This window comes from Anguilla rostrata, chromosome 14 (genome assembly GCF_018555375.3).
Source record: "Anguilla rostrata isolate EN2019 chromosome 14, ASM1855537v3, whole genome shotgun sequence".
NCBI lineage: Eukaryota > Metazoa > Chordata > Actinopteri > Anguilliformes > Anguillidae > Anguilla > Anguilla rostrata.
The window spans coordinates 1,028,391-1,052,125 of NC_057946.1; the positions used below are offsets into that span (position 1 = coordinate 1,028,391).

Sequence of the window (23,735 nt, forward strand, 5' to 3'; positions counted from 1 at the left end):
GGGTAGCTAGCTGGTGGGTAGCTAGCTGGCAGGGCACTGGCTGGCGGGTAGCTAGCTGGTGGGGTGCTAGCTGGCAGGGCGCTAGCTGGCGGGTAGCTAACTGGCAGGGCGCTGGCCGGCGGGTAGCTAGCTGGCAGGGCGCTGGCTGGCGGGTAGCTAGCTGGCAGGGCGCTGGCTGGCGGGGTGCTAGCTGGCGGGGCGCTAGCTGGCGGGTAGCTAGCTGGCAGTGTGCTAGCTGGCGGATAGATAGCTGGTGGGTAGCTAGCTGGCGGGTAAATAGCTGGTGGAGCGCTAGCGGGCTCTGTGTATTTACTGCCTGCATAACGTTAGTTCCAGTGAATGTTTGCTGGCTTTTCTGGCTCGGCATCTAAAGCATCAGCATCAGAACCCACCCTGTCGAGCATTACACTGTGAGCACAGAGAGATAACGCTGGGTCAGGCTAGAGAATGAATACTTTACATAAAACAGTCATTGTCACTATAGATTCTGTATAACATAATATTGTAATATAATAATATAATACAAGCTGTTTTGAAGAAACAGAACCATGTTGAGTATAGATGTTGTTTAAAAACACAGCCATATTGCATATAGGAGGAGTACAACAGCAGTTCGAAGCTGGTAACCGAACAAACTGCATATGCGTGCTGAGACATGATTTCTCATAAATCATTTGTGTTTACACTAATATCCATCATGTCAGGAACATAATTATCGCATCATTATGCTGATATAAGACATAAGAATGTCAGAATCAGAGCTGTGTCAAACATGCCTGAGCGTGGGAAGGCGGAGCTTGTGATCGGGGCCAGAATAGAAGGCTCACCTGGCTCACCTGTCTTACCTGGCTCACCTGACTGGATCGGCCGGGTTGCTGCAGCACCACCATACCTGCTTCAGCACAAAAGGACACACGGGTGCAGGAAGCAGCCTTGCCTCGACCAGCGGCCTCTGCGCCAATGACCCGGAAGCACAACATGCCCAGTGTACAGGTGCATCTGCTCTCGAGAATACCTGCATGAAATATGCATCAGAAATATGAACAGGTGTGAAGGAATAACTCTATTATACTGTGAGGCCATGAGGAAAACCGCGACGAATAGCACCAGCCACTTCTGCCTGGTTGGTCTTAAATAGCCTAAAATGCATCATAATGTTTAACAGACGAGCCTGGCTAGCATTGAACACTGATTTTTGTTTGCAGCGTCTGCCATTCATTTATTTCTCAAAGCACACCCCAGCCTGTGCCGTTTCTGGAGCATTAAATCATAACAGTGTTTGGAACAGCCCTGAAGACAAACTGGGGAGAAAAAATAATCTCTACAGATCTTCTGCATAGTGAACTCCATTGTGGAGATAGCAGAAAGCGATAGCCAGTGTGTTTTTAGTCCTTTAGTGTTTATTTATTAAGCTACCTGGACTTTTAAAAATGTTGATGAGAAAAATGTACTGTAATCTGTGAATAATGTGTTCTTGTTGTGCAAAGCATTTGAAATTTTTTGAAATTTGAATAAGGTTTTTTTTTTTTTTTTACTTTTAAGGTTTGGCCATTCAAAGTTGAGAATTATTATGATTTATTAATTACTAAACATGAATTATTAACAAAATATGCAGCATGGCCTCTCAGAATATTTTTGGTTAATGTTACTGGTAGAACCTCCCTGAGCACTGCCTGCCTGCCTGCCTGTTTCAGAGTCTCAGGTTGGCCCACAGTAGCCAGCGCTATTGAGAAACCTCAGTTTCAGCCGCAGCCTGAGACCCACAGTGAAATACATAATAACTTAAAGATCCTCGGCGAGTGTGTGCGACATCATTACTGTCTTGTGGTGGGCATGAGTCATCTTCGTCCATTGTTACCAAATGAGTTTGCATTCTGAAGATCAGCTGGGTATGGGGTGCTATTTAATAACTGTCTCTGCAACACCCATCGCTGCTCTGACCATTTCATCAGCCTCAGCCTGACCACGTGTCTCACCTGCTCACCTGGCGTTCTCATTTTGCTAATAATCAGTAAATAATCCTAAAGTCCTAAATTTGTACTTCCCACATGCAGAGCTTTACACTTTGCCATTTTAAATACCATTAGCCAGGTTTCCACCCACTTCTGGATTCTGTTTAGATCTTCTTGGAATACCTGAGCGAATTCCTAACTGTCTGCTAGGTCCTGATCTGCAGATATAGGCATACAGCTTCCTTATGAAGAGTATGTGTGGCATGGTGGTGCAGCGATTAGCACGACTGCCTCTCAGAGAGGGAGATTCTGGGTCGTCAGACCCTCTCTGAGAGGAGTTTGCGTGTTCTCTCCGTGTTTGGGTGGGTTTCCGCAGGGTACTCTGACTTCCTCCCATGTACTGTAGGCTCCAAGGCTCAGTTGCACAAGAGATGCCAATACCTGGTAAAATAAAAGGTCACGGTAAAAAAGTAAATTAGAAAGAGCAGAGCTTCTTGTGAGACGATAGCGTGGGTCTGTACGTGTTTCACAGTTCTGTGCTCTGCAACAATGTTCAGTTCTCATAAGTGGGTTAAGAACGGCAGCTGTTAGATTTCTCTCGTGTAACAGCTGATTGACACCTGGAAAAACCGGTGATTCCAGTCCCCACCCAATCAAATGACTCTAAATAACGAAATGTCTGAACTGGAATGAAGACCAGAAATCGGCTGGATTTCTCCAGGCTGTGTCACCAGTTTAACAGTTTAACAGCTGAATTCCCTTCAGATTTCCCCTCTTTCACTCTCTTTAAAAATATGTCCAATATCTCTGCACTCCTCATACGAGAGTCGGGGTGTCAAACTGAATCCCAAGGGGGCCACGGTGTCTGTGGTGTCCTTTCAATCAGCTGCTAATTAAGGCCTTGAGAACAAGGTGTGTTGAATCCTTAGCCAAAACACCCCAAAAAAACCAGCAGACACTGCGGCCCTCCAGTTTGACACCTGTGTACTAAAGCAACAAAGGCATCAGACAAAATAACTTTACACAAACCCACTTACAGGTTTGAACAAAAAGAGCTTTGAAATAGAACACAATCATTGTTACAGTCTTTGGCATCCAGCCCAAATGCACATACTGCACATCCATCCACCATCTATACCCACTTATCCCTGGTCAGGGTCACAGGAGGTGCTAGGGCCGATCGCAGCATGCATTGGGCAAAAGACCAACGGACAGTTCCCCAGTCCACCGCAGGGCAGACACATCATTCACCCACACACACTCACACCTACGGGCAATTTAGACTCTCCGAACCTGCATGTCTTTGGACTGTGGGAGGAAGCCAGAGTACCTGGAGGAAACGCATGCAGACACAGGAAACGCATGCAGGCACAGGGAAACGCATGCAGACACAGGGAAACGCATCCAGGCACAGGAAACGCATGCAGGCACAGGGAAACGCATGCAGACACAGGAAACGCATGCAGGCACAGGAAACGCATGCAGACACAGGAAACGCATGCAGACACAGGGAAACGCATCCAGGCACAGGGAAACGCATGCAGGCACAGGGAAACGCATCCAGGCACAGGGAAACGCATGCAGGCACAGGGAAACGCATCCAGGCACAGGGAAACGCATGCAGGCACAGGGAAACGCATCCAGGCACAGGGTAACGCATGCAGGCACAGGGAAACGCATGCAGACACAGGGAAACGCATCCAGGCACAGGAAACGCATGCAGGCACAGGGAAACGCATGCAGACACAGGGAAACGCATGCAGACACAGGGAAACGCATGCAGACACAGGAAACGCATGCAGGCACAGGGAAACGCATCCAGGCACAGGGAAAACATGCAGACACACAGGAAGGCCTGACGGCCAGGATCTGAAGCAACAGTGCCACATACTGCACATAATTATGTAAACATTAGAAGGAAAATAAAAGGGGTTTCAGCACAGCTGTTTTGTGTGAGTCAAACAGCAAACTATGAGCGACTTTGGTAAAGTGGGCGAGGAGCTTGGAAATGACAGATGTTGGGAAGCAACTCTATTCCTGCTGGTGACTTCATGCTGCCCCACCCAATCTGCACGGCAGAAACGTTAAACGTGTTGCTGCTGAACTCACGCATACATGCTTCCCAATGCTCCTGTAATGGCCACCAGCTTTTGTGGATTAGCTGGAGTTTGTTGTACAATTTCCACTTCATCCGTGCAGAAGTTGGGATTCCCACCCGTGTTGTAAGAGCAGAACGGAATTTCTGTCTTCTGTTCACACATAGTCAGCTAATGTCTTCTAACACGTGAAAGAAATCCCTGCGTATTAGTGTTCAATCTGATCTGAAACACAAAATAATGAGTGCAAGAAACATTATTACTCACAGCTACAAGAGCTAAAGTTTCTCAGCAATAATAAAATTATGTTGTTTATCGCCTTTCATACTGCAGCTCATTTTAGCCTAAAGTGCTGCCAGCACTCGGTTTTGCCTGATTTACATCTATGAAAACACATCATTTCTGTTCACATTTACATATTTCATTGCAGAAATGATTTATTCAAATTAGTCATCAAGCCCAGAATACAGAGATTCCACCCAGTCTTTGGCATGAAAGTCTGTTATGAATCTCTCTCTCTCTCTGTCTCTCTCTCACTCTCACACACACACACACAGACAATATTTTAAAAAAAGACATCCAGTGCAAATTACAATGTTGTTATGCACAGGTTTCAAGATTTAACACCATTAAATAAAAAAATAACTACATGTCCCCGTGTCACTGTGATGGTTTTGATGGGTGTTATACCTTTGGTCTCCTTTTTTTATTTTTTATTTTTTGCATCCCACATTAGCCTCAGTGTGTTGCCGAAGCCGGTTAACACCCCATACCTGGAGGGGGAGTGGTGTGGGAGTGGAGCTCTTACCTCCTGGCACAGAAGTCACGTTATTCGCTGCCGTTCTGTCCAGGCAGGTCCCAGGCATTGCCCAAACCGAGCTCCTCGCGCAGACTTACACAAGCCTCACGGAAACACTCCGCAAAATGGGATCTGCAGAGACATTTCACTGACAGAGATCTTCAGAGCCATTTCACTAACACACGTTTTCCACCTGGTCTCTGCGGAATATACCTGCTGAGGATACGGACACATTCACCACCTGAACAAGCAGATCCGATTGGACAGGCAGGATGACGGAATATGAACTCTACGCCAAGGTAATATATACATATGCACAAATCTGTGCTGTGTTGTCTGATTACTGTGCTACGACAAAACATGTTGCTGTTGGAATTGTATGTTGGTTTCTTAACTTTCTATTGATGTCAGGGAATAAGAAAAGATGTATCTGTAAACAAATATTAGATAACAAAATATGACACCTCAAAAATAGTAACGAAAAACTACCCCTGAACGTGCTTGTGATGTGTTTATACTCTGGGTGTGCTTATTCACACAGTGTATACATATAGTCAGGGTGCATTTGCATGTCTTTCATTGTATCATACAGGTATGCTTTAATAAAATGTGTATCTGCATTCACATTCATCTGTTTTAAATTATGAAGTCAGTGTAGTTGTAGATTTGTACATTTATGTGAGTGGTTCCCAACCCTGTTCCTGGAGATCTACCCTCCTGTAGGTTTTTACTCCTATCAAAGCACATCTCAATCAACAGCTAGAGATCTCCTTGAGCTGCTAATTACAGTAGTAGAATCAGGTGTGCCAAATTAGGACTAAAATGGTTGAATGGTTCACTACAATTCTAGGGGCCCACACCTTAGAGGACTGTCCTTACAGTCAGTATTAAGTCGACTAAACTTCATAAGCTCGTGTGCATGTAATAAACAGACAGTATGCATATAGCTTTATTTTTTATAGATTGTACTTCTTTATCTAACCATGAACTATATCCGCGTTGGATATAGTTAATATATTGAACTATATCCAACGAACATAATTCATAGGCAGTTTAAAAAAAAGTACAGTCTATAAAAACATATTAAACTATAGCCAAATATCTGACTTATGAAATACCTGAATGGCAGAATGACACTTTTCTGTGAGAATTTTTCATGAAATTCTTTCAGTACAGACAAGAAGAATTAGGCGATATACAGAGAATATATGTGAAATGATAAGAGAATGTTGCAATTTGTTCGGGAATTTATCGGTAATAAAAGTAAATAATTTAATTTCCAACGTCCGGCTGGTAAGGTTTTGATGTGCATCTTCGTTTGCGGAAAAATGATAAAACAACACAGAAACACGTCCGCTAAACAGTAAATCGGCAAGCACGTGCAGTGCCAGCGCTTATCCGTGACAGGAGGGCGGCTGTACAGTAGCGTTACTGACCCACGCGCCGCATTAACTTGTGCTGCGGATGCATTTGAAAATGCAGTTCGCGTCTGAACCTGAAGGTGTCTCGGTGCTGCTCAGTGTGCGGGCAAACTGCGTTCCTCCAGCCTCTGCCACAGTCCTGCCAGTTAACACGGGATGTCGAGTCCATGGATACGGAAAGGAAGTAAACTGGAGTCGTTGCTTTGATACTTTTTTCTCCTTCCATTAACCTGCCGCCCTGTACAGCTTGTCGGTGTATCCCCATCTGTCTTTTGAGGCGTTGTCTAATCCTGTGGAGCAGGTGCACGAGGATGGGAAAGGCATAGTTTCCCCAACAGGATTGAGAGACGAAAAATAAGCACCTGGTAAAAGAGGAAAAGGTCGGAAGCCGCTAACTAGCTTGCTAGCTAAGCACATAAAACGACGCGCCCGAACAGCTTGGGCAGGTCAACTCGGGAACTCTTACCTGAATCTGAAAAATGAGGTCTGGACAACCGTATTATTAGAGGGGAAAATACTACACTGGAATACCTATATTATTATTTGCCTTTTTTTCGAAAAGGAAAGGTTTTGAGTTGATGTTCGAGTATTTTTGGTAAGACGGAGCGGGCTCGTCCGGTGGGACAAGATGTCAGTGAACGAGCTCTTCACTCAGGTGAGTGAACTAATTCAGGTTGCCTTCGGCAAGTTTTGTTTGGCTGTTGAGGCAGACATAGCTGCCGTTCGTTCCACGGGTGACGTTTTTAATTGCGTAGCCTACACCTTGCTATTTTACACACATACAGACTCACACTCGGGTGCGTGTGAAGTTTTCCACACCATGTATCATATTAATTCTGACCGCGTCCGTGTTCATTGACATAAGCCTGTAGCCTATTTCGGTGAGGGTTAATTATTTTTCAAACTCGTACTAAACAAAAACCGAGAATCCCAGATCAGCACGTCACACAGACACACGCGCGCGTGCGTTTTAAAGAATTCAGCTTGTATGCCGTGTATTATTCTGTTTATTCGCGTTTGTGTTTTTACCCCGACATGACACGAATAACTTTTGTGCTGTCACCTCTAAATCGCGTTATCAAACAAGATTAGCATACACATGCCAAAGTATTTTACTTTGGACTCATTACGTTGCACAAATTCCCAGTGTAATTTCAGCAGCAAACTGCTGGGTTTTAATGCGTTGTGTGAGCCATGCCTTCAATACTAAGCGCGTTATTGCTGCAGTTCGGACGAACAGGTGCACAAGCAAGTTTCGATCTAGTTTCGGTGTTCCTAGGGAGCATGTGCAAAGTGCGTTCATAGACGGGGAAGTGCTTGTCGCGTCTGAAATTATACAGCCAGTGGAAGTAGTGGGCTATTACTTAGCCGTTGTCGTGGAAGTGTAAAATTGGCTCCTTGTTCAATATCATCTCCATTCATTATTGTGAAACCGCATTGTGGCCTACGAACCATGGATTGATCATTCAAAGAAACACGGGACGACTTTAGGACGGCGTGAACACAGAGAATGGGAGCTGGTTACTGTGAAACACACTCACCCAGCGCTCATTTAAAAGTAGCCTACAAACCAACTTTGGATTTTGAGTAGCCTTGCCGTTTAACTGCTATTGTTCAGATGCAATATGTACGTTCTAGTATGTAAGGCTTATAGAAAAGAAAGCAAAAAACCAGATTTAAGCATCTGAGCCGATAGCTATATCGCGGTGTTAAACGTAGTAGGGAACTTGTTGGCGGCCCCTTAAATGTTACAGGTTATGCCGGCTGCCTGTCAAGTTGGTAGTTGAGGTTGTTTTTTTTTGCAGTGTTTTGTTGTTACAACAACCGTATTACACGGCGTTTATACTAAGTTACCATGTGTATGTTAAATTGGGTTCCCCCTAAAGATATTTTCAAAGTATTTTTCGTAATGAGTGTGTACACCGTCTACTAGGAATCTCACGGTAGACTGAAGAGAGGATATGATGTTAACATCAAGTGGTTTGCCGAGCAGGTTTGTTTTGTTTGCTTTGGGGCTTAGCAACCTAGAGATATCTTAGAAAACCAGTCACCCATGTTTTCTTTCAACTAACCCTTTTACACCAAAAAGGAAAAAAACAACAACAAACAAATAAAACATATCCCACAACACTCTACGAATAAAGCATTCGCCCAGAAAGTATCTTATTACTAAATTAATTGGGATAGGACACCCTTTAATGTTGGCTCTACGTTTAATTATCTTTGCTAGGCTATTGTGAAACATTAATAACTGATAATGAGCCGCCCTCCTGATTTGCTTTGCTCAGTCATGAGTCCGAGTTCTGAAGATTTGCGTACCCGCGTACAGTTGCACATTACGTAACGCGCACGAGCGAAACTGCAGCTCCACAGTCCACGGAGCATGCAGCGATAACCAGGGCTGGCACAAATACACAGGTGCATCCTTTTTCTCTTCCTTTGTTTCTTTGAGTTTTTAAATTATAACTTTGTAATAAAACTTGCCACAAGATCTGCACCCACAATGCAGGATTACGGATAGGTAGCTGGATAACTGTGCCCAGTAAAACCTGGAACCCTCCCAAATCTGGAATATGTAAAAAGAGCTGTTCTGGGTTTTACTAAGCACAGTTGTCCAGCTAACCCAGTAATCCTGCTCCGTGAAGTCCCCCCAGGATTACTGAGTTAGCTGGATAACTGAGTTAGCTGCTTGTGCTGGCTGTTGTAGCTTGTAGCTGTGGCCCTTATGGGGATTATCTTAGTTCCTCCAGACCGCTATGACTGAGTGGTTCTAGGTTCTGGGTTCTGGACTTGCAGAGGGACAGTATAAATGGAGTTTCCTCCAGCTGTAGTTATGTCCATTTGTAGAGTTACATAAATACAGTCATGAAGAGAACATCCCCCCCCCAGACTTGCTTGGTATCACTTAAGTTGATTGGACTGCCCTGGGCCCACAGGTGTAGAAGACTGGGATGGCCAGGCCTCAGGAGTTACTCTTTTTGTTGCGTTTTGGTGCCAGCACTTCCAGTGGTTTTTTCGAGGCCTAGCAGATTGCTAGCTCCTGTTTTAAAAAAAAAATGTTTTTTTTTCTTCTGTACACTATTCTTTTATTTTCCTTTTTCTACACATGCACACACAAACACACACACACACACAATTGCATTCACACTTCCATTGATCCTCAACTCTTTTGTTTAAATAAACTTCCCTTTAATTTGCAACTCTGTGGCTGCGTCAACTACCTCGCTGTCTGCATCCTTAGAAGGCAACTCCCTCTGCAGGCATTATCCTAACGGTAAAGGAACCTCAAAAGGCAACAAATTTGGGACGCACTTTGTAGGCAGAATGACGAGAGTTCACATACCCACACAAGGGTCCTGGGGGGCCGCACCTCTGACACAGAGTGTAAGGCTGGGCGAAATATACCACAACGAGAATTATTGAATGCAGTAACAGTCGTCGTCACCATATGGTGCATTACATTTTTTCCCTGCCTTTTCTCTTTAATTATACCTGATTCGTTAGCAAACAATTATGCTTCAGAGGCCATGTGAAATGCCTTTGTGATGACTGCCATTGGTTCTTTCGTGTCTGTAAAAAGATCGAAACCAGGGCTTTGAAAATGGATATCTGCAGAAGGATCAGCTGTAGAGATGGAAGCAGTATCCCCCATAGTGTTGGATCATTTGAAGGTCCTGATGCTTGTGTAAATGACTAATGAGCTAGCAGCCACTCTGTGGGCCTGTGTTGGTCAGAGTTCCTCTGTATTGCTAAAAATCTGGCTTTTATTTTGAAATTGTTGGGCGGTTGGATCAGCCCATGTGACTCATTAATGTTCCTAATCCTCCTCATGACTAAGTCCTGTCCCACAGGCTTGTGTAATGAATGCCGAGCCACAGCACTGCTGTGCTGTACTGGGAGCGGGTGAATGATGAGTGTATTGGGGCTTTTGCAAGAAAATGTGCGTCTTAGCTTCATGTTGCTTAGGACGTGAGCAAGCGTAGGCCGCTTACTGATTTCAGTACGGCCTTCTCAGAGTTTGTGCGTGGACGCGTGCGTGTGCCTGCATGTGTGTTGCCCATGTGTACGCGCGTGTGTGCATGTGTGTGTTTCTGCATGTGCTACGCAGAGGGAGCACACGCATGTTGAAATGCACCTTACTCAATCGCACAGGCTGGAGGCATAAACTGGACCGCGGCAGGGATCCTCAGAGACTGAAGGAAAACAATCAAACTGCAGAGTGGCCAGGGGTGTAAAGTGCTGCAGTGTTTATATTCTTCAGCTCCGCTAATCCGTTTGTTTTCTCACAAGTACGTCAGCTTCTGTGACATGTAGTGCTGTACATTGCGTTACAGTAATTTAGCAGGTCTACACTCGTATCCATGACTCGTATGACTTACAAAGCCACGTGAATATGTGAGAGAGAACTCCAGTATGGACTCTCTGAGTCAAACTCTATGACTCTCTGAGTCTAACTCTGTGGCCCTGGCTCTAAGACCAGGTACAGCTCTGGCATTCATTATGTCTCTGCCCTCCGCTCTGGGAGTCTCTGACTCTCTGACACTGACTCTGACTCTCCAGATCTGACTCCCTGACTCTGATTCTGACTCTACTGACACTGACTCTGACTCTCCAGCTCTGACTCCCTGACTCTGATTCTGACTCTCTAGCTCTGACTCTCTGGCTCTGATTCTGACTCTACTGACACTGACTCTGACTCTCCAGCTCTGACTCCCTGACTCTGATTCTGACTCTCTAGCTCTGACTCTCTGGCTCTGGCTCTGACTCTCTGGCTCTTATTCTGACTCTCCGGCTCTGACTCCCTGACTGACTCTGATTCTGACTCTCCAGCTTTGACTCAGTGACTCTGATTCTGACTCTCCAGCTCTGACTCTCTGACTCCCCTGAACTGACAGTTCTGTGGCTGCCTGAGCTGTTTGGAGCTGGACTTTCCTCTTTTATAGCTGTAGAGCAAAAGGTCTGTCTTCAGAGCCAACAGTGTTCAACTGCCTCCAGTTAATATAAAGCCAGGCCTTGCATAAGTATCTGTCCGATAATATGAGCAGGCTTATGCAGAACACGCTGAGTGTGGACATATTAAATGCAGTTGCAGTACTTTTTTTTCATAATCCTTGCTGACTTGAACAGATTGTGTTATTGAGTTTCTCAGATCCCCAAGGCTTAGTGGATGTGCTGGGGTGCTGGCACCAGAGCAGCAGGGGCTGCAGTAATACGGGGATACACATCTGTGTGTGTGTGATATGGGGGTACACATCTGTGTGTGTGTGATATGGGGGTACACATCTGTGTGTGTGTGATATGGGGGTACACATCTGTGTGTGTGTGATATGGGGGTGCACATCTGTGTGTGTGATATGGGGGTACACATCTGTGTGTGTGATATGGGGGTGCACATCTCTGTGTGTGTGATATGGGGGTACACATCTGTGTGTGTGTGATATGGGGGTACACATCTGTGTGTGTGTGATATGGGGGTACACATCTGTGTGTGTGTGATATGGGGGTACACATCTGTGTGTGTGTGTGTGATATGGGGGTACACATCTGTGTGTGTGATATGGGAGTACACGTCTGTGTGTGTGATATGGGGGTACACATCTGTGTGTGTGTGATATGGGGGTACACATCTGTGTGTGTGTGATATGGGGGTACACATCTGTGTGATTTGGGGGTACACATCTGTGTGTGATTTGGGGGTACACTGTGCTAAAAACCTGCTCCCGCATTCTCACATCGTGCTCACCTTCTATCAAGCCAAGCAAGCACTCACTCTCCACGTTTGTCTCATTTAAATTTATGCTGTGTGCTGCAGCCTCTTGGCCAGGGCTCCCTTGAAAGAGATTTTTTTTAAATCTCACCCGAATAAATTTAGATTGAATTAAATTAATTTTTAAAAATGCCTCTCTGTACAGTCTCCCTTTGTCAGATCAGCGGTGTCCGTTGTGTGGAAGTGAATTACTTCCATGCTGCTGCCCTGTTCTCTCTCTCCCTCTCTTTCTCTCTCACTTTCTCAATTTCAGAAAAAATGTTTTTGCAAGTAATTAACAATGACACACACTGCAGGGCACATAATTAATAAAATTAAAAAAACAAGGTGACCTATAGTTTGAATGGTAATCACTAACAATAAGAACAGTAATAAGAACAAAACTATTAACAATACAATACAAGCCTTTTGCTTGGCAGTTGTGCTCCAATCAGATCACAGCAGGCTGATTCTGTCCAATGAGTGACTCCGTAGGGTGGAAGTGTTGATGGAATGATGATGATGTCACTCTGGACTGCCAGGGTGTTGTTATTATATAGTAAAGGTGTTATTTTCATGGAGGACATGACAGACGATGGCTACTTCCCTGTTTGCCTACTTCCCTTTTTTTAACCCGCAAACATGAGTATTCATTAATAACCAGAATGTCAAGACTTCAGGGGGTTTTTGTCCTGATATTCTGTGGTAATACTGGGCTCCTTTGGGTGTTTGATTGAGTTTATTTATTGGTTACCTGGTTCCTAAGGAACTAGGGTGAGCCGCTCGATGTCAGTGGTATTTTTGCCATCTATACGTAGCGCAACGTGTGCAATGTCCTGCTCTATTGAAAGTTTGACCCATTACTCCTGATAATGTTGTTGGGGTGATAGAAACTTTTCTCTTGTTTAATAGGAATGTGTGTCTTAGCATTCATCCTCTGCGTGAGTCCAGAGTCATGATTTCAGAATCAGTCTTCTGTTCGTCCGCTGGTACTTGTCCTCCCCAGCTGAGCAGTTTGCAGTATTCATGCAGTGTTTTTATATTTTAAATTGTGTACACAGTAATTTCTGTTTCTAACCATCTTCAAGCTCTCCGAGTTCACTGCAAACCCATTGTCTATGATGTGTGATGGGTGTTGTAGTTCAGTGTAAATCAGACTGCCAGTTTGGCCTATAATGACATCATTGTAAAAATGTTTAAGGCGTTAAAAAGGAATCAGAATATATTTGTTATGTATTACTACTGTGGCAAACCAAAGTAGAAACATGCATTTAATGAGATTAAGTTCAAGTGATTAGTAATTACAAAATTCCGGTGTCCCTTTGACCCAAATCCTGCTAATCCCAGACAGGGGAAGGAAAACCTGGAAAATCCATCTGTTTCTTCCTTGACTGCTGAACCAGCTGTCACACAGAATTAGGTTGCTATGGCACCCAACCCTATCCGGTTAGACAGTGTAACGTAGGCTGGCCGGTAAGACACTGTAACGTAGGCTGGCCGGTAAGACACTGTAACGTAGGCTGGCCGGTAAGACACTGTAACGTAGGCTGGCCGGTAAGACATACTGTAATAATGTACAGGCTGGCGGTAAGGCAGCTAGTGGCGTAGGCATGGGCTCGGTAAGACACTCTGACGCTCTGAATTCCCCGCTGCCGCTGGTTGTGCATGCGCGTGATTGTGTGTGTGTGTGTGTGTGCGTGCGTGTGATTGTGTGTGTGTGTGTGTGTGCGTGCGTGCGCGTGATTGTGTGTGTGCGTGTGTGTGATTGTGTGATGATGCCTGTAATGTGTGCCTGTAATGTAATGATGCTATAATGCGATCCGGTGGTAGTACAGCCCCGCGGTTCAGGAAGCTCTGGTAAACAAGCGTCTCGGCTTCTGTGGGTAACCGTGGCAACAGCCATGTGAGGCTGCTGGTGCTGAGTCTCTGAGCCCCTGAAGTCTCCCCCAGGGTGGGGTCCCCTGGAAATATACCCCAATGTTACCATTGCAGAAATTATCAGTACATGTGCTAACATACAGATGTTGCAATAAGTTTTACTGCTATAAAGTATATTCATCCTTATGTTTGACTTTTCCAAGACCAAAAGTCTACAACAGTGGTTCCCAGCCCTGTTCCTGGAGATCTACTGTCCTGTAGATTTTCATTTCAAAACTAACTTGGGAACCACTGATCTATTTGCAACATTTTGACACAACCCCTCTGGGGTTTCATGCCCTCCCCTCCCATCCCCCCACGTGTGCTCGCTCCTGACAGATAAGCACCATGGCATTCAGAGGCCAAATCCATTCAGAAATTCACCCTGATGTATTAAAACATGAACTGCAGCAACCTGCCATTTTCTACCCTTCTGAAAATATGCTCGTATGAGGATATAGGGCTACGGTGGCTATTAGATGGGCAATAAGCCGTATAGCAAACAAACCTGAGGTTAGAATGGCTGAATTCCTGCTGGTTCAAAGCTAACGTGCGCAGCTCTTAAAAAGCCGGTATATTTGCGGTTCGGTGCGAAAATGTGATCTGCTACGCCCATAATGAGACTCCGAGTCGGCGAGGCTGAAGTTCGCCTGTGATTTCCTGATTTATTTTACCTGGAGAAAGGCTCAGCCGCTGTGAGTCATCCCTCTGTGACAGACAGACAGGCAGGCAGGCAGGTCAAAGGTCAGAGTGAATCTGAGAAGCAGGAAGAGAAAGGTAACTTCCTCCTGGACACACCTGTGCTTTGCCTTGAGCTGATGTCATTGTGCGGGCACAAAGACATGGGCGGGGTCGCTGCCGTCGCCCTGGCGACAGCACCTGTGTGGGAAGCTGAGCTGCAGGGCAGAGCAGAGGATTGGTGACAGACGGACAGCCGTGATGGAAAACATTACACACGGCCCTGCTCCCTGCTGTCAATCAGCCTGTGCACACCTGCCAAATATGGGCATGTGGGCGGAGCCTAGGCAGCCAGCCTTCATATTGATGTGTGTGTTTGTTTGTTTAATGGGGTTTTCAGCGATTTTAATATTCATAATAGCTTCTGAAGAGCCAGTAGGCTAGTTGTGATTTAAGGACTGCTCTGGTTTCATAAGACAGCACCAGCCTGGGGCTGTTTGACCTCTTTCTCTTTCTTTCTTTCTCCTTTTTTCTCTCTCTCCCTCGCTCTCTCTCTCCCTCCCCCTTTCTCTGTCTTTCTTTGCCCCTTTCTCCCTCTCTCCCTCGCTCGCCCTCTCTCTCTCTCTCCCTCCCTCCCTCTCTTTCCCTATCTTTCTCTCTCATCCTTTTCTTCTCCCCATCCTGTGACCCTTGTTACCCCATGGTGTGACTGTGCAGTCAGGTGTACTTGGCGTAGGCTGGACTGTAACTGTCTGAGCTGTGCTGCACAAGTCTGGCACAGGAGACAGCACATCGGAGGGCGATGTGTGGAAACACTGAGTATGTTTAAGGAAGCTGACGGGGAAAGTACATTTCCCATGACTCTTCTTATGGTTTTTATCCTCTGAAAATGAGCTGTGTACATCCTGGTCTGAGGTCTGGAATTTAAACGTGGTTTTTAAAAAAGTTGTCATAATAACCCTCACAAAGATGCTTCAAGGATGTTAATGTGTTTTGCCCACGCAAAGGCGACTCTCCAAAGCATATTTCTTCAAAGTTGATTCATTTCCTTTTGGCAAGAAAAAGAACATTCCTTTTTAGATTGAATAATTTCTTCCATGTTCCGTAGTCAGTCAGACAGACAGACAGACAGACAGACAGACAGACAGGACAGCAGTGATTTAGTGACCTTCATGCCACCTAGTGGGAATAGGGATATTAGATCATTACAGATTCCCTCAGTTTGTCTGTTTTGTCTGACTGCACAGTGTAATATGGCGTAAGCTGGTAAACATATGCTGGTACCATTTAAGCTCCTCTTGTTATGTAGGTTTGAAGCATGAAATTATCTATGCATCCTCTCCCTTCCAGCTGTGTTATATAGTCCTGTTATTTATACGCGTTAGGGCTGTACCAATAATGTATTTATCAAATGCGGTATAAGCCAAAGGGAATTTAGGTGGACATTTTGGCTCAAAGTTTGATTAAAAGGGAAACATGACTGTAAAACCAAAGTGCATGGTCTGTGCTGTAAACAGAACTTCCTTGTGGAAGGATGGTGTGACTAGGTAGCATCTGCAAACAAAGTGCCCTTTCATTGCCACCTTTAGCCAGGTAAAATGGTGACGGTATCTGTATAAATGAATAGTGTTTGTACAAACCGATAGACTACGCAATAAGCATTGTTGCCAAAAATATTAGGTAATTCAGCTAGCTAGCTAGCCAGCCATCATAGCTAACTAGCCAGTGATCTATAATAAAGTTCAGACGAGATGCAGAGTTCCAGAAAAAACTGCCAAAGACAGTTGACAGGAAGGGCAGGTGTGAGGGGAGGTGGGGGGAAGGACAGGTGTGAGGGGAGGTGGGGGGAAGGGCAGGTGTGAGGGGAGGTGGGGGGAATACTGACTGTTTCACAAGTGCTGGATCTGCACAGAGAAGCCTTAAATCATGAGAGAGAGAGCAGCTGAGAGGGTCAGTTAGATGAGGCTTTTTTTTTTGGTGGCCTCCTCTGGCTTTGGTGATTGGTCGTCTCCTCTGGCTTTGGTGATTGGTTGTCTCCACTAGTTTTGGTGATTGGTGGCCTGCTCTGACCCTGGTGATTGGTCGTCTCCTCTGGCTCTGGTGACTGGTGGCCTCCTCTGGCTCTGGTGACTGGTGGCCTGCTCTGGCCCTGGTGATTGGTCGTCTCCTCTGGCTCTTAATGTTCATTGGTTCTTGCCTCTCTTCCAGCTGTTCCGTTGCTGAGCAGCTGGGTTAGAGACTGAGCTCCCAGCGGCCCCTCTGGGACCGCGCTCCCATGGGGAGTTTAGAGAGAAACGGCAGCACAACAGGGACCCCGTATTAATTTGTTCCTGGAAGAAAAGGGCAGAGGCCACCGGCATCGAACGTTAGTCCCTCACACTGTGCTCAGCTGTCAGGCAGTGGATAAACAATCATTTCAGTGAACTTTGCTATTCTGCGTTTGTAAGGTCTGACTGCCAAGAGGCTTGGATTGTATACTATCTGTTAGGCTGGAACGAGTCATATTAATGCTCATTGTAAGAACTGTAAGAATACATAATGAGGAGAACAAGCCATTCAGCGATAAAATAGATATGTAAGAATGCGTAATCAGTCAATCAACATTTATTTCTATAATAGCCTACATTTTACAAAGAATTTGTCAGTATACTACACGGTGTTCACAGTGTGAATACATTCACAATAATGCATTCACAGTATACCAGAGCCTAGAGGCAGGCAGTGGCAGCAGGAGCGGGCAGTGGTGTGGGCGAACTTGCTGGGCATCATGTAAGAAGGACCCTGGGGTGGAACCCGACTCAACAGACTGGGCGCTACGCTAACATTTTTCCCAAGGGACACGTTCTGCTAAGTTGAAAAATCACACTAATGCATCTCAATTCGTAGATCAGCTCCTAAATTTTTTTTTTCCAGTAAGCACTTTTTGTCAGGAGCAAATGCTCCTAAAATGGTTGGCTCAGCCGTGTGTGTTCATGAAAATGAGACATAGTCAGGTCAATTAATGAGGAGAACAGGCCATTCAGTCCTACGGACTACAGTAACCAGCACTGCATCACATATGATGCAGATCATGTAACAGAGGCAGACCCCCCCAGGGTCTGCCTCTGTTACATGATCAGGCAAGCTGTATCACACACTAACAAACTGTTAGAAATACTTCCTGTTGGAAATACTGCAGAATGCGCCTTTAGCTGATATCCAGCTGTGTTCCCTTGTTCTGCTGTCAGAACTTTGTTGTCTTCTCCTCACTGTCACTCTCCCTTCCTTCCACTCATGTCCCACATTCTCCCCTTGCCCCCCCCCCACTCTGGCCAGTCCACCCCTCCCCCTCCTTATGAAATGGGGTCATATTCATGTGTGTTGTTATGGCAGTGCTGCAGCCTCAGGCACATTCTCATCTGAAATTTCTTGATCCGTCTCTCTCTCTCTCTCTCTCTCTCTCTCCCCCCATCTCCCTCTATCTCTTTCTCTCATTCTTTCTCCCCCTCTCCTCTCTTCTCCTCTCTCTCTCTCGTCCCTCTCTGAGCAGTAGCCCTTTGAGCTTGATTGAGTAGGACAGGGAGATGTTGGGTTGGCCTGACCAGGTCTGGCCCTCCACTCTAAAAGCACCTGGGCCCTGGAAAGCTTATGGGATGCCTCACTTAGAGGTTGTGTTTGTTTACTCTGAGCTGGTGAGGACAGGCTAACAGTGAGAGGACAGGCTAACAGAGAGGACAGGCTAACAGTGAGAGGACATGCTAACAGAGAGCAGACGGGCTAACAGTGAGAGGACAGGCTAACAGAGAGCAGACGGGCTAACAGTGAGCAGACAGGCTAACAGTGAGAGGACAGGCTAACAGAGAGAGGACAGGCTAACAGTGAGAGGACAGGCTAACAGAGAGAGGACAGGCTAACAGAGAGCAGACAGGCTAACAGTGAGAGGACAGGCTAACAGAGAGCAGACAGGCTAACAGTGAGAGGACATGCTAGCAGAGAGTAGACAGGCTAACTGTGATAGGACATGCTAACAGTGCGGAAGGGAAGGCTTTTATTCTTCATACGTTAAAGCAAAAGTTCTGTTGTGCTCAGTCTTGAAATTTAGCCTCGCAGAACAGCTCCCAGCATGCATTTCACCAGCGTCTCATAACCGAAGACTTTATGCTGACCTATGGGACCGCGAGGCAGGGCCTGCATGCTCTCTCCTCCAAGACTCATTAAGAGATGGGAACAGTGTACTACAGCAGCATTTCCTAAACGATGGGTCTCGGAGTATATGAGGTGGGTCCCAGGCTGAGTCTGTAGTCCACAAGGCTACACCTGTGTGAGTATTGATGGGTCCCTGAGAGGTTCTAAGTATTACTTATTTGGGTCCCGTTATTAAAAAGTTTTAGGAACTAGTGTATTGCAGCACATCATGCACAAAAAAACCCCTTCCAGACTACTTCTGCTCAAAACTGAGGATTTTTTGGAGTTCAGTCGTTCAATAGCCCACTTTTTTCTACTTTGTTCTGAGTTTTCCTGAGAAGGAAGAAAAAAACATTTTTCAGAACTCATCAAACCTCTTGCTGGTTTCAATTCGGTTCAATTCAATTCTTTTTTTTTATTGGTATAGAACTTTTTACAAAGGCACAATTGCAAAGTTGCTTTACGGAGGTAATCGAAAATAAAATTGGGCAAAAACCAGGTCTGAACCCTTCAAAAACTAGGTTATGAGGTTAAAAAAAACTCCTCCTCAAACGCTCAAACTGTGGTAAGAAAAAACTCCCTGATGGGAAGAAATGTCGACAGCTACCTGGCTGCAGTGGGGGTGGCCATCCTCTGCTAGCCGGTCTGGTATGATAATTAATCATACCAGACGGCATGAATGGTGACAGAAATGTGATGAGGCATGTATCAGGGCAAACGATATGACAGGTCGGGCAGCTTTATGTTGATGATGATGACTTTTTCCCCAGATCCATCAGAAAGGCAGTGGCAGTTAGACTCTCAATCGCTGTGGCAACAGCCTGACCAGAGGCTCACAGACTGGTCAGCTTTGCCCCAAAGAGGGGTGTCCTCAAAAATCCAGGCTGATGCCCCCACCTAATTTGCTAATTCTTTAAATGAGACATTATTCGTTGTTTGTACACCTCTGTGAGAGAATCCGTTTTATACACCTGTGCGTTCCCTGCATTCTGTTCAAGTGTAAGTCCCCGCTCTCCCCACAGTGTAAACACTCACACTGACGTTCGGTCAGAACACCTGCTCTGTGTACAGCCCCTGTTCGGGCAGTCTGTGTCAGACGTGGGGGAATTTGCATGCAGTATCACAGTAATGATCTTACACAACACATATCGTTTCCTTATTGAGCCGCCCTGTGTGCGAAACGAAAGGAATATTTTTTTCAGTGCTGTTTCCTAAAGTTAAGAACGCAGCACATAGCATTCAGAGACAGGACGGAACGGAGCGGAGTATCTTAAAGTTAAGAATGCAGCACATAGCATTCAGAGACAGGACGGAACAGAGCGGGGTATCTTAAAGTTAAGAATGCAGCACATAGCATTCAGAGACAGGACGGAACAGAGCGGAGTATCTTAAAGTTAAGAATGCAGCACATAGCATTCAGAGACAGGACGGGACGGAGCGTGAGTATCTTAAGTTAAGAATGCAGCACATAGCTTCAGAGACAGGACGAACGAGCGGAGTATCTTAAAGTTAAGAATGCAGCACATAGCATTCAGAGACAGGACGGAACAGAGCGGAGTATCTTAAAGTTAAGAATGCAGCACATAGCATTCAGAGACAGGACGGAACAGAGCGGAGTATCTTAAAGTTAAGAATGCAGCACATAGCATTCAGAGACAGGACGGAACGGAGCGGAGTATCTTAAAGTTAAGATGCAGCATGTAGTGTTCAGAGACAGGACGGAACAGAGTGGAGTATCTTAAAGTTAAGAGTGCAGCACATAGCATTCAGAGACAGGACAGAACGGAGCGGAGTATCTCTGCTGCTTTGTTGTTCTGCTGCGTTCCGCTTCATTAAGCCCTTTAAAAGAAGCGGCGCTCTGCGGTCCTCCTGCTGACGGGGTGCAGCAGCGGCGTTCAGACGGGCCTGAGCTGTTTATCAGTTCATTAGGGGCTGAAACAGAGCCATCCAGCCCTGCGTCTTTAGGCTGATTACTGCACCTGAATGCCTGCCCACTCTGCCGTGATGATTTAGAGTGACACTGTAGTTTAGTTTAGTATCGCCGGCGGGGGGGGGGGGGACTTAATAAAAAAAAAACTGTTGGAAAGTTTGTGCTGTAACTGCAGAGATAGTGAGCTGCAGTTGTTCTGGTCTTGTGAATATGGGGGGTGTAGAATCCTGTTTGCTAGAAGGTATGTGTTTGTGTGTGAAAGGGTGTGCGTTTCTGTGCTGTGTGAGCATGTTTGTGTGTGTGTGTGCATGCGTACAAGCGTGTGCATGTGTGTGTCTGCATGTGTGTGTGTGCAGCTCTGTCCACTGTTTGTTGACTGGGCTGAGAGGGGAGTGTAGCAGGCATGTTTTACAAGCCAAATGAGCTACTGGCCTCAAATCTGCAGTGTACAGATGAACTCCAGGGTATATACAATCAAGCCTGCAGTGTGCAGAGCTGAGAGTGGGAGGAGATGGAGCTGTAGACTGGTTTTGCCAGGAAAAATTAGCGTTTTATTCACTTATTGGCCATGTGGTCATTGCTAGCTGGCTAGAGGTGTAGATTAGGGTTAGTGATAATAAGTGTGTGCTTTATGGGCTATATGAAGTGTGTGCGCATGTTTGTGTGAATGTGTGTGTCTGCGTGTGTCTGCATGTGTGTGAGTGAGTGAGTGTGTGTGTGGGCATGGGCCTGTGTGGGTACGTGTGTGAGTGTATGTGTGCGTGAGTGTGTGTGAGGGTTTCCCCATAGGAGACTGTGTACGCTTGTGTTCTGCCTGTTAGCAAGAGTCAGGACACCCAGTCCGCTGTTTGCCCCAAAACACGGTTTCAGTTGCAGTTCTGAGCTTCATACACCTGTCAATGTGACCTGCAGCCATACAAGGTTTACCATTGCTCATGTAGCGCCGGATCTCTTTCTTTCCTCTTGGCTAGGTCTAGTGTGATGGCTTTGGGTGTTCCTATTGTGTAGGACCAGTAGACCAGTTACTGTGAGTGCACACGCCTATTGTAGGAACATCCCTACTTTGTCAAGGGCTCTCTGACATGCTTTCTCTAAGGTGAGGACATCATTGCAAGCTCTCCACAACAGTGGAGCCAAGTGGTAAAATTTCAGGGAACTAGCTGTTACCAAGGAAACTTCTTCTTAAGGCAAAAATTTTATATGTGTGTAAAAATAAATTCAGCACAAACCAGTTTCTAAATTACTGTGGACAGAGGTGGTAGTTATCGCTTAGTGTTGTTAAGTCATTGGAATTTGAAAAATCTTGATTGCTGCTACTTTTTTTTGGGTAAAACAAAGAAAGAAACAACAATGGAAAAACTGGTTATTTGAGCACACAGAGTCCCAGCTGCCTGCCCCAGGGGATTCTGGGGCTTCCCAGGACGGAGCTTCTCTCGTTTCTTTCCCGAGCCGCGTCCCCAGGCATTCCCGCGTACCCCAGGGGTTCCCGCGTTCCCGCTTCCCTCGGCGTTCCCGGTTCCCTCGGCGTTCTCGGTTCCCTCGGCGTTCCTGCTTCGCCCGGCGTTCCCGGTTCCCTCGGCGTTCTCGGTTCCCTCGGCGTTCCCGCTTCCCTCGGCGTTCCCGCTTCCCTCGGCGTTCCCGTTTCTCTTGGCGTTCCCGTTTCCCTCGGCGTTCCCGTTTCCCTTGCCGTTCCAGCGTTATCCTGAGACCTCACTGGACGGTGCACTTGCTGTGATTCTCAGTGTCACTATTTTACATCATGTATGTACTCTGTCCATACTTCCGCTTCAGATTTGACACCATGTATGTACATTCTTTGCTGCGTTTTTCTGGCAGGTTTGGGGCGTGGGTGGGGTGGCGGGTGTAAAACCGAATGGCTTAATGCTCTAATGGTTTTTAAACCTGTGCGACCGGTGTTTACAGTGCCTCGATGTTCCAGGAGGGCCACACCTGGTGTGAAATGTGCACAGTCATCACAAATTGTCCGTTTTCCCACGCGTGTTGGAGAGGAAGCGGGCCATGTTCTGCTGTGCTCCGCTCTGTTCTGCTCTGTTCCACTCTGTTCCACTCTGCTCCGCTCTGCTCCGCTCTGCTCTGCTCTGCTCTGCTCTGCTCTGTTCTGCTCTGTTCCACTCTGCTCTGCTCTGCTCTGCTCCGCTCTGTTCTGCTCTGCTCCGCTCTGTTCTGCTCTGCTCTGCTCTGTTCTGCTCCACTCCGCTCTGCTCTGCTCCGCTCTGTTCTGCTCTGTTCCGCTCTGTTCTGCTCTGTTCCACTCTGTTCTGCTCTGTTCCACTCTGCTCTGCTCTGCTCTGCTCTGCTCTGCTCTGTTCCGCTCTGTTCTGCTCTGTTCCACTCTGCTCTGCTCTGCTCTGCTCTGCTCTGCTCTATTCCGCTCTGTTCTGCTCTGCTCTGCTCTGTTCTGCTCTGCTCTGCTCTGCTCCGCTCTGTCCCACTCTGCTCTGCTCCGCTCTGTCCCGCTCTGTTCTGTTCCGCTCTGTTCCGCTCTGTTCCGCTCTGCTCTGCTCTGCTCTGCTCTGTCCCGCTCTGTTCTGCTCTGCTCTGCTCTGCTCTGTTCCGCTCCGCTCTGTTCTGTTCTGCTCCACTCTGTTCTGCTCTGAAGCCTGGCTCCTCTCCCTCAGTGAACCTGACACACACACCTGACACACTCTTCAGCAGTGTGCTGCCAGTCTTACAGTCGTGAGAAGGGACAACCTGTCTTCCTCTTCAGCGCTGAATCAAGCGCTGTTTCCAGCAGGTGAGCTGTAGACTGGGCTCTGAGGAGAGAGCAGGCAATTCTTCTTCGTCATCTTTATCTTCATCTTCAGCATTCAGAGGGCCATGTCCTGTGTAGTACAGCCCTGAATTTGGTTGGAAAATCACCTTTTGAGTCGTTGCCTGTGCTTCACCGCTCGTTGGAAGTGCTCTTGTGTTCAGTATGCTGGGCTTAGTGACGCAGGTCTGCAGTGTCCAGGGGATTACCTGGTCACTGCAGCCCCGTGCTCAGTGCTGTTGTGTTCAGTACGCACACTCCC

General features: G+C 46.4%; 1 protein-coding gene and 1 long non-coding RNA gene across 8 annotated transcripts in view; one reads left to right on the forward strand and one right to left on the reverse strand.

The window, feature by feature from the left end:
• The first annotated feature begins 4,955 nt into the window (after positions 1-4,955).
• myo5b (myosin VB) overlaps positions 4,956-23,735 on the forward strand; it is a 72,207-nt gene continuing 53,427 nt past the window's right edge. For 6 of the 7 annotated variants that reach the window (XM_064309591.1, XM_064309581.1, XM_064309585.1 and 3 more), the window contains exon 1: positions 6,783-6,923. In XM_064309591.1, coding sequence (XP_064165661.1) covers positions 6,897-6,923 — 27 coding nt within the window. In that variant the 5' untranslated portion in view covers positions 6,783-6,896. Of the gene's footprint in view, positions 5,147-6,782; positions 6,924-23,735 lie in introns of those variants that run through there. The other variant, XM_064309582.1, reaches the window with a different exon arrangement.
• LOC135240208 (uncharacterized) lies at positions 5,132-6,863 on the reverse strand. The gene is made up of 2 exons (XR_010325616.1): positions 6,735-6,863; positions 5,132-6,630 (listed from the first exon to the last, which is right to left on the reverse strand). It is a non-coding gene; the product is annotated as an uncharacterized LOC135240208 (long non-coding RNA).